The sequence below is a fragment of the Arvicanthis niloticus genome, chromosome X, assembly GCF_011762505.2.
Source record: "Arvicanthis niloticus isolate mArvNil1 chromosome X, mArvNil1.pat.X, whole genome shotgun sequence".
In the NCBI taxonomy this organism is placed as follows: domain Eukaryota; kingdom Metazoa; phylum Chordata; class Mammalia; order Rodentia; family Muridae; genus Arvicanthis; species Arvicanthis niloticus.
The window spans coordinates 49,759,946-49,771,668 of NC_047679.1; the positions used below are offsets into that span (position 1 = coordinate 49,759,946).

At 38.1% G+C, this 11,723-nt stretch overlaps 1 protein-coding gene across 1 annotated transcript; it reads right to left on the reverse strand.

Moving 5' to 3' along the window:
• Positions 1 to 1,452: 1,452 nt before the first annotated feature.
• Positions 1,453 to 9,174, reverse strand: Asb12 (ankyrin repeat and SOCS box containing 12). Its single transcript, XM_034485880.2, is given in 5 exon segments — positions 1,453 to 1,613; positions 1,616 to 1,705; positions 2,115 to 2,169; positions 2,172 to 2,966; positions 9,033 to 9,174. Coding segments are annotated over 4 exon segments (924 nt in total). The 5' UTR covers positions 2,913 to 2,966; positions 9,033 to 9,174; the 3' UTR covers positions 1,453 to 1,575.
• Between the last annotated feature and the right edge of the window lie 2,549 nt (positions 9,175 to 11,723).

Sequence of the window (11,723 nt, forward strand, 5' to 3'; positions counted from 1 at the left end):
TGTATAAAAGTATTGAAATATCATGCACTTCATATATTACATGTACATTTTATATATTTACATATAGATAAAAATAAACGTAAGGTTGAAATGTAAATAAAAAAAATGGCCAGGAAATAAGTCAAAGGAAGGAGGATGGAGAAGAAACCAGGGGTCAAATGATTTCTGATATACAGTACTTTAGCCCAGAATAGAGAAACTATGTGGAGCTAAGCCATAAAGTTCTAGGAATTTAATTTCTAGAAAAGAGGAAAATTCTGACTAGAAAGAATGACTAATCTTTAAGTGAGGCAAATAGTTCTAAGACAACGTAGTAGCATTGAAGCAGTTTAACTACAATCCTGGAGTGGGTGGTCACTGAACCAGATCCTACTCTTAGACTCTCATGCACTGCTTTTATACTGAATAAAGAAAGCCTCCTTATTGGACTGACTATCAAGGAGCTAGTAAGCAGGCTATAAGCTGGATGATAGATATTGGTTTTGTTCTTTTTTTCCCCAAAGAGGGAAGCATCTAGAGCTCCCCTAAAGAAAAGTACTTAAGACTCAACCTTGTGAAAGTTGGCAGAAGCAACTGAGGGAATGGAGGTACTAGATTCTTCCCGCTGAGGGCCAGCGACAAGAAACAAAATGCCAAGGGGAGATTGTATTTAGTAATGTTGTCTCAACTCACTTGTCACACCTCATAGGGAACATACTCTCGGAAGAGTTTGTAGAATTTGAGATGATCTAATTCAACCCTTGACCTATTGTCTACAAGGGACTAGTGAGATCTGGGGAGAAGAAAGGACCAGAGCACTAAACTTTTCATAGGCAATGGAAATAGAAAAAGAAGACAGAAGCAGGCTAGAGAGCTGGTTTCCCCCAAACATAGACACTCAATTTTGCCAGTGTCTCAGTAACCTCGTGTACTAAAGGACTGTTTCAGACTCTCTTTATTGTTCAAAATTTGATATGCACCAATAATAGTCTCAATTTCAAAGGCTTTTGAAATACCCAGTGTCCATATGTTTTCATGGGTCAACCAGAAAATATGTCTCATATGCCTAAAAGAGGCCACTCTACTTGTGTCCTATTCAAATGTGTGTACTTTTCTAGACCCTAAACCAGATGGAGACACTGGCATTAACTTCTAATTCCCAAAAGCTTTAGGTTTGTGGATAGTCAGCATAAGCTGGAATAGATCCTAGAAAAAAGATTTTCAGAATCCCACTTGGATTCTTTCACATTCTTAGATTTTTCACAACCTTTAAACTGAAAGCCTTGTAGAGAAGGTAGCACAATTGGTCCATTTTTTTCTTCATTTTTGAGCTGTCAAGATCCCTGTGCTTGTCAGGACTAGACTTATGGCCAACCCTCCCTATGGCTAATCAAACCCTTTCCCCAGTGGTCCTCCCCAATTCCCACATATAAACAGAAGACACCACAGCCACCAGAAATTACTTTGCTGAGGAATTTATTGTGGAGAATAAGACACCAGAAAAGTTATGAGGTGTATTATTCTCAATCAACCTGGGTTCCCAGGTGTATTTTTGGAGGTATCATGCATTAGGTTACTGAGAAAGTTAAAAACTTATCATTGATACTTGAGGTAGCTAATCAACACAGGGGGATATCCAGCTGGTCGATGGCTTGTGGCTGGTTGGCCCGGCACAGGGATCTGCGAATAACTAAACGGGACTGGGACAGGAGTGACCGTGGAGTGGCTGCAACAATGAGAAACAGATTATGAGCATCGAGTCTCAGTGTACTTATTCTGTTCAGATGTACATCTATTCTGCATGGCTATTATAGTAATGCCCTCTCCCCTCTAAGAATTGTCCCAACCATCTTCCAATGCATGGTAACATATACTGAGGCCAATAGAAGAGAAGCTCAGGGCATCAAAAGAGTCAGTCACTGGCAGATCTAAGACCAGAGATTGTATAGCTTTCTGTACACCTCATCTTAGTGACCCTTTCACTCTTGTGGAATCTTCAACCTTTACTCAACAGGGACTCCAGGAGAATAATGGAGATATTTCTAGATCAACCCAGAGGGAAGGTCTTAGATAATGGTTTGGAACCCTCAGACCTACAATAAAGAAGCCTATGAGTATGCCTGATCACCACTCACCTCGGGCTTGTAGCAGCACTTTGATGCCTTTATCGTCTTGTGACGTTGTTGAGTCCAAGGCAGAGATGGAAGGTAGATGTTAGCTCCAAAATCTATTAAAAGCTGGATGTACTCTGGCTCACAATGATGATGAAGGCAGATTTCAAGGAGTGTGCGAGGATGTGGAACGCGACGTAAGAGGGCCTGGTCGGTGCAGTTGTAATCAGGATCTGCCCCATAGAGCAAAAGCAGGCGGAAACAATCGAGGTGCCCATAGACTGCAGCCAAATAGAGAGGACCAGAACATGAAGCTATGTTCGATGCCCAGACTGGCAGTTTAGCTTTAACATTAGCCTCTGCGCCATGCCCTAGGAGCTCCTGTAAGATGGCGAAAGCCCCATCACGTGAGGCAGTGAGAACAGGAGAGCAATTGTTGTAGATGCTACCACTAGGACAGGCACCAGCTTCTAAAAGCATTCTTACACACTCCAGATGACCGTGACTAACAGCAGTGAAAAGTGGTGTTTGTGCTTTGACATCCAAACTATCAACATCAGCACCATGTTCCAGGAGGACCTTCACACAATTTAAGTGACCATAAGAAGCTGCCAAACGCAAGGGTGTGCCAGGTATACCCCAGCCACTCCTGCTGTTGATGAACCGTTTATAGCGTTCCTGGTGTAGAAGATGGTCCAGGGTACAGGAGTCATTGTCATATACTGCTTGATTGAGGGCCTGCTTTTCCCCTGTGTTGGTGTCCTCCTCCTCCTTTTCAGGTTGTAGAAGAGAGAAGATCTTGGAGATATCCATGAGGTTCATTCTGGTTTATTGGAGTAGCACTATTCTCATTGTAAGGAGGAGGAAATTCCAGATCTGAGGGTAACAAAAAAGGGAGGAGAGACTAAGCATCCTTATCAATGCCAGACTCTATGTTTGCTCTCTGAACTTCACCATTAGAGTACTTACCCATGGGTGTCCTGGTTCCCAGTTTCAATTTTATTTTAAGACACAAGATGGTTGTCAAAATATGTCATTTCATAACTTGATGATTTAGCATATACTGTTCTGTACTTAGTTACTTACTACTAGGACCATTAACAACCATGAGGCCTAATCCATATCTCAGGTCCTCATCATCTATCAACCTAAATATCCATGACATATCTTAGCTCCCTATCTCTCACTGCTCCCATTCAATTTGATCAAGTCAAATTTTGTACCCTAGAGACTCTTCCAGACCATCTATCTTTGAGTTTCATACCCCTGCTACTACTTTATCTAGGCCTCCACTGTCTTGTCTCAACTGTTATAGTTATCTCCTAACTAGTTTCCTAAAATGGTAACATAAAAATACAAGTATGGTCAGGTGTGTTGGTGCATGCCTTTAATCCCAGCACTTGAGGCAGAGAGGCAGAGAGGCAGAGAGGCAGAGAGGCAGAGAGGCAGAGAGGCAGAGAGGCAGAGAGGCAGAGAGGCAGAGAGGCAGAGAGGCAGAGAGGCAGAGAGGCAGAGAGGCAGAGAGGCAGAGAGGCAGAGAGGCAGAGAGGCAGAGAGACAGAGAGGAAAGGGGGCAGAGAGACTGAAAGGGGCAAAGGTAGATGGGTTTCTGGGAGTTTCCGGCTAGTGTGGTCTACAAAGCTAGTTCCAGGACAGCCAGAACTTTTACATAGAGAAACTCTGTCTGTGGGTGGAAATGGGCAAACAAACATAAAACAAACATGGTCTATTCTAAACCAGTTAGTAAATTCTCCTTTCTTTGTTTATTTTTTTCCCTTTCAGTACCAGGGATTGATCATACAGCTTTGTAATGCTATTGCTTGATCACTGAACTACATTCCCAGCATTCTTTTTATGTTTTAATTTTGAGGCAGAGTTGGATTTGATCTTGGAATCCTCCTGCCTCAGCCTCCTTAGTGGCTGTACCTCCAGTCCAAAACAATGCCTTTTGTTCAAGTTACATATCAAATGCTTTATTTAGCCCATCTCACACAGCTTTGTCAACCTATCCAGACTTGTTTCAAATTATACCCTGAAATACAGTAATAAGAAATGAAAAATGATACCTCTTCCTTGTACATCATCGTTCTTTCTGCTACTTACATGTCTTTTGAGTTAGTTCCTCTATAATTTATGTTCTCATGACTCTAATGGTCATCATACTATTGGCACTGTAACTTATATAGGGATCTCTTTTTGCCCCCATAGCAGATGAAGAGGTCATGTAGAGGTAGTGGTAAAACGTAGGTCTGGAGTTGGGTTTCAATCATGAATTTACTACTTACATAGTAACTCTGTGGCTTAATGGCATTCTTAATTTCTCTGTATGAGCCTCTTTATCACTACAGAGAAGTTATTGGTAGTAATTCAAATAATTGCTTAAAATATGCCAGAACATAGTTCTCAATAGCTGACTGGATGAAGCTCTACCTTTATTAGTTTTAAAGACATATAGGTCAGATTGAATTGGAAGATGGCAGAATAGGGACAAACAGTACTCTCCTGTCTTCAGGAATCTGAAAGAAAACATCTGATTCCTGACTCAAAAAAAGAAGTTAAGAATCATGGGAAAGCAAAAGAGGATCATAGTAAAGAAAGGACTGAGAGGTTAGAAAAAGAGAAATGTTTACTGTTAGATGTATAAAAGAAATAAAACTTTGCTACCATCTCAGTAGATTTTAAAAACACTTGAGACAATGTCCAACATTCTTTTATGATAAATACCCCCAAAGAAACCAGGAATATAAAGAATACAACTCAATATAATAAAGGCTATATATGACAAACCTATAGCCAAATAGGGAAAAGCTCACAGAATTTCCATTAAAAACAGATAAGAGACAAGGGTTTTTTTTTTTTTTTTTTTTCCATTTTTGGTAAATGTAGTCCTTGAAGTCTCAGTTTGACCAATAATACAAACAAATAAAAGGAACACAGATTTTTAAAAATGTAAAAATCAACTTATCTGCACAGGCAGAAGTCAACTTAACTGTATTTTCAGACCATATGATGCTACATAAAAGACCTTAAAGACTTTACAAAAAAAAAAAAAAAAAAACCCTCTCAAAACTGATGAACACTTTCAGTGAAATAGAAAGATACAATATTGACATATAAAACTCAATAGTCTTCTTGTATACTGATAATGAACATGCTGAGAAAGAAACCATGAAACCATCCCATTCACAGTTGGTTCAAAGGATATATTAAAATAAACTTTTGACAGAAGAGTCCTTATTAGTGAAAATTTATATAACTGAATTTAAAAACTGACTAAGATAGAAGAAGATGGAAATACCTCAGATGATCATGGATTAAAAGAATTAATATTGTGAAAATGACCATTCAAAGTATATCAAAGACATTAATGTAAGACTTGAAACTCTTAAGCTTCTAAAAGAAAAATAAAACTAACACTTCACGAAATTGGCATTGACAATGATATTCTGAAAAGGACTTCAAGAAGACAGAAAATAATGTACCAAAAACAGTGTACAGATTCAATTAAGTTTCAATCCAAATTCCAACAATATTCTTCACAGAAACAAAGAAAATAATCCTAAAATTCATAGTGAGCCACAGTAGACCTCCCAATAGCCAAAGTAATCCTGGATAAAACTACCTATACTACAAGTATCAAAGGCTGAGTTTAAATTATACCACAGAGCCACAATAACAATATCTGCATGGTACTGGTTCAAAACAAGACACATAAACCAACAGAATAAAAGACCTAGAAATAAATCTGCATCACTACAGCCACCCGATTCTTAACAAAGGTGCAAAAAAAAAAAAAAAAAAAAAAAAAAAACCCAAACAACCCCCCCAAAAAAACCAAACCCTAAATCACAGGAAATATAACCTGTTCAACATTTAGTGAAGGAAAAATTAGATATGCACATGTAGCAGAGTGGAGCTAGATCCATATCTCTCAACCTATATAAAACTCAATTCAAAGTGTATCGAAGACATTAATGTAAGACTTGAAGCTCTCAAAATGCTAAAAGAAAAATAAAACTAGCGCTTCAATCAATTGGCATGACAACGATATTCTGAAAAGGACTTCAATAGGACAGAAAATAATTACAAAATGTGACAAATATAATTATATAAAATTAAAAGGTTTATCTCAGCAAAAGAAACTATTAATAGAGTGATGACACATTTTACAGAATGGAAGAACATATTTGCTATGCATCTAACAGACTATGAGAGAAAATCAAAAGAAACTCAGTAATACTCCTCATGGGTACATACCTGAAGGACCCTAAATCAACACACCGGAAGTATTTACACTTCTGTGTTAATAATAGTACTACTGACAATAGCTAAGTTGTGGAATCAAGCTAGGTATCCAACAATAGATGAATGGTAAAGAAACTCTAATTTATATAAACAATGTAGCTTTATTAACTCATAAGGAAGAACAAGATTATGTTACCTAAAAGAAACTGGATACAACTGGACATTATATTTTCCAAAATAAATCAGATTCAGAGAAATATATTTTCTCTCACTTGTGGATTCTAAAAGTTTTATATAGATGCATAAAATCATTGAAGTATATATTTCAAAGCAGAAGTAGACTTTCTGGGAGAATGAAATGAAATAGAGAAAGAAGGTTGTAAGGGGCTGGGGAAAGAGGATAGTCCTGCGAATGTGGTTAAAGGACACAACAGATTTAGATGAAAACACCCTTTTGAAACCAAACACTGTGGGTAATGAGTATGTGCTAACAAAGCAAATTTAAATTATGCTAAGTACTGATTTTTCTTTTCTTTTTCTTTTTCTTTTTTTTTTTTTAAGGCCAAGTCACTCTACGTGACTCTAGCTGAGTTGGAATGAGGTATGTAGACCAGGCATAGAACTTGCAGAGATCCACCTCCCTCTGGCTCCCCAATGCTGAATGTTACACCACCACACCTGGCCTTAATTATTGATTTTGTTGACTATTCTCTATTTTGTGGTTAAATTTCCTTATCTATAGGCACAAATGACAGGCCATGCTACATGGGGATGTTAGGAGAAATAATTATTCCGATAATATTATTTTCTTTCTATTTCTTCACAATGGGTTTTCAACTACTTTACAGAAAAAAATAGAAAAGCAACTATAATATATATGTTGTGTTTTTCTATGATAATTGCTCCCTACTTAATATTTTAAAAACTTAGAGCTAGAATGAATCTTATAGATAAGTTAATTTCTTCACCTTAGAGATGGGGAATTTAAAGATTAGAGGGTACTTTTCTAATGTTATATCATTGTCATTATGAATTATTTTATTATCATGAGCCCAGAATACATCTTTAACCTTGTACTTTTCAAATATATTTCACATAGTTGCGTAAATAATACCCTCATACTTTTCAAATATATTTCACATAGTTGCGTAAATAATACCCTCACTTTGAAAATGTTAGAAACTGGAGCTTGGACGTCAATACATTTGAGAAGGGCCTTACATCAACCAGATGCATTCTACCAGAGCTCGAAATAAAAATCTAGACGTTCCTGGTTTCCATAAACCCCCCTTTTTAGATTACAACATACATGCCCTCCTCTCCTTTTCTTCATGTTTAGCTACACTGCAGCTTTTAGCCTTTAAGTGCTATAATGAATTCCAAGAACTTTTGTAATGGAAGTTTCATTCACATATTCTTTTTTCCTGACATCCCATAGGTAGTCCCTTCTTATTTTATTTTGGGGACTTGGGGCTGGTGGGGGAGATGCTGAAGTTCTCACCTACATCACACAATTCGTCCATAGTACAGTCCATGATATAATGAACCTCCAGAGAGAAATGAAGCTACAGCTCAATTAAATACGGACAAGAAAATTCAGCTAGTCTATTGTGTAGCTTCACGTTGCTCTAGATTATTAATCAAGGTTCATATCTGGGTTCTGTAAACAAAGACCTTCTTTTTAATCTCCGTAGTGAAGGTATTTGAAAGATTTTCTTTGTGACACTGATAGTGATAAACTCAAAGACTGTGGCTCCTTTTCATTGTGCTTTGATACATAAAGTAAAATATATACAATTAAAGGAGCAACTATCTTGAAATATTGTTATCAATGCATTTTAAAAATTATATAAAATAGTAAACAACATGATCTATTAATAATTTGTAAGTGGTGGTTGATGGTTGATGTAATTCAGGACCTCTGCCACACTGTAATATGATATACTTGTGATTAATTCTGGTACGACCAAGTCACACAAATGAGTAACACTACCACTACTTGCTGCCTACATTCATCTTAGAAGAAGATGGCAAATTTCAGTCAGAGGTTAAGAGTTAGGGAAGAAAATTTGTCTCGTTTGCTTATTTTCCCAAGTTTTTAAAACCTTTTATATTTTATCTAAGGTCCTCTTAGAATCTGTAAACCCGGTGTAAGAACTCTTATAGGGGAGTTTGGTTTCTGTGGGCGCTAGAACATTCCTTCGGGTATTACTAAACTATTTTTAAAGCTTCACCTTCTTTACTCCAACTTGAGGAACTCTGTCCTTATGCCCTTAATCCCACTCTATTGCAGATAAACACATCTTCTAAATAAATAAGTGCAGTCACATACAGTGACCCGTGCCTGTAATCAAGTACTACCTAGGAAGCCTGAGGCAGGATTTCCAGTCTGAAGAAGTTCAAAGCCAAACTACTCAGTAGAGTGAGACCCTGTATCAAAAAGCACCACCACAACCACCAAAATCAAACAAATATTATTTAAAAATAAAAATTAAATAAAAAGCTGAAACAAAAACAATACGAAACCAAGTAACAGAGTATTACAGACACACTTTGGGACAGATAAGGCAGGAAGCTGACGTGAAATCATCTCTCCCTTTCTACCTTCTAAGCACTCCCCGATGCTTGGTCCAACAAGAAGAGCAGGACTTTAATGTCCCAGAAGATAGAGCTGAAAGTTAAGTTTGAGGTACTCACAAGACTTCAGCTGGAGCTCATGCTCAATGGAGAGTTGCAGTCCTAGTCTCTCTGTGAAGCACAAAGGTCCTGGTGGGCCCTCTTCAGAGAGCCACTACCACCCCAAGCTGAAGCTGTTTGGGACCTCTGTTCCCACTGGAAAGACTAGGCATTGGTCCCTAGGCTGATTTATTCTAGGTGGCTATTTTTAGTCTGCCCTCCTTCTCCCTCCCTTGACTGTGTTATCTTGCCAGTGACATTCTGGGAGTGATCCCAGCGAGAGGAAGGGGGCTGCCACAGGGTAGTCCTAGAAGGGCTGATTGACAGATAGGCATCTGGTAAGGCTAAAACATGCTCTCAGTATGTCCTCACATACTCTGCCACAGTGCTCACTAGGACACTCAGATAAGTGCTCTGAGCAATAGACATTCCTATGAACCACAAAGGGGCCAGAAAAACCCCAGCATCAACTAACTTGCTCACCTTCTTCTGCGCTGAAACCTTTTTACTTTCTCCTCTCAAATGAAACTTTCTGTATTTTCCTTTTTTAGGGCTCTGCAATATATCACCCCATTATCTATAGAGTGAAGAGAAACATTAGTAGGGGGAAACTTTATACTGGAATGAGCTCTCTGTCATCTTTTCTAAAGCTTAAGCAAATCTGTCTTACCGAACTTCCTCATCTACTTATCTGCCAGGTTCAATTAAAATGCCCACCACCTCCCACTGTTCTTACTAAGAGGTAACACTACAAGATCAATGTGTGCAGCACTAGGAACTTAGTCAAATCACAGTTTTTACGTGTATTATTTCTCTCTCTCATTACTTTAAATGATGGAAATGGTACAAAACCCATTTTTACAAATAACTGCATCATCAATTTTAAATGTTACATACAAAAGTGGAACCAGCATCCTGCCTCCCTCTGGGATAAAAACCAGTCTTTCTGACAGGATTTGTGGCACATTCCATAGATAGGAATTTATATATGGTACTATAAACCTAGTCAAAAGCCTGTGGCTTAAGAGGTCATAAGTCCTAGTGGGAAAGCTTCTGTTGCTTTTATAAATGATCATGACATTCCCATCACATTGTCGTCTAAATAACTGTTTATGCCTACATATCAGTGCTGCTGTGAGCTTTTATCAGAGAAGCTTCTTTTTGCAGTGACCACCAGGAACTGCACAAACTCAACTGGTCAAGGCGCTAAGAATAGTGATTGTTGAATGCTGAGCCCCAGATGCAACATCAATATCACCCCTTTCAAAGCTAAGGGAATGGAGTGAAAGGAAGGTTGGAAAGAATGAAAGACTCAGAGTAAGAGAGGGGAATGGTAAGGAATTCTGCCTTCCTGGCATGACACTTGGATGTTGCACTCCAGAATTCACAATAGATATGATTACATGCAGAACGCTGGGCTCCATCAAAAGCCTGTCTATAGCAGAAGGAGCTTATGGGAGGATTTGTAACACTTAATGGTTGCTAGGGAAGAGGAAGACATTTGTGGTAAGGTTCCCACATTCCTGTAAACAAACTCTCACCCATGTTACTGGGTAACTAACCCCAATGAAACTCACAGGGATGGACACACACACACACACACACACATGAAGGAGAGACAGAGAGACAGAGAGAGGGGGAGGAGAGAGACACAGAGATAGAGGAGAGGAGAGGAGGGGAGGGGCAGAAAGGGGAGGGGAGGGAAGAGAAGAGAAGAGTCATGAAAGTAAAGAGAGACACTTGCTGAGAAGAGGAAGAGGATCAATGCGAATAGGCAAAAGGCGTGAGGATAATGAGAGCTAAAGAAGATTGAGATACATTGTGAAAATGTACATGCATAAAAATGAAATAATGAAACCTATTGCTGTGTATAATTAATACATTTTTAGTTCTTCTTTTGAGAACTTTCTGTCCTAGTCATTTTTAGTTCTTCTTTTGAGAACTTTCTGTTCAGATCCTTTGACCATTTTTAGAGTTCTCTTTATATTCTATATATTAACCTTGTTAGTGTTTAGGTGGCAAAGGTCTCTCCCATTCTGTGGGTTTACTCTTCACTCAATTGTTTCTTTAGTTGTGCAGAAGCCTTTTAGTTTCACGAGGCCTCACTTGTCAATTGTTGGCCTCAATTCTTGGGGAAATGGAGTCCTATCAGAAAGTTCGTTCTTACACCTATATCACATAGGGTACTGCCTATGTTTCCTTCTAAGAGTTTCAGTGTTTCAGGTTTCATGTTTAGATCTTTGATCCACTTGGAATTAGTTTTTGTGTGAGGTGATAGATATAGGTCTAATTTCATTCTTTTGTATGTGGACATCCAGTTTCCCCAGAACAATTTATAGAAGATTATTTCTTTTCTCCAGTTTGTTTTTGGCATATTTGGCAAATATCATTTGGCTAAAGTTGTTTGGGTCCTTCATTTTGTTCCATTGGTGTACACATCTGTTTTAGTAACAATGCTATATTGTTTTTATTACTATGGCTCTGTAATAAAGCTTAAGACATGGAATTTTAATCTCTTCAGTATTGGTCTTTTTGTTCAGAATTGTTTTGGACCACCCAGGGTCTTTTGTGGGAAATGATGCAATAGTATTATAATCTCAAAAATATTTTTAAAGACATAGGTGTCTAATCGATACATTAGCAAATGAAGTGAACAAATTTCTTAAGAAAGATAAATGGACAATAAACACTTGAGAATTTTTAAACACCTTT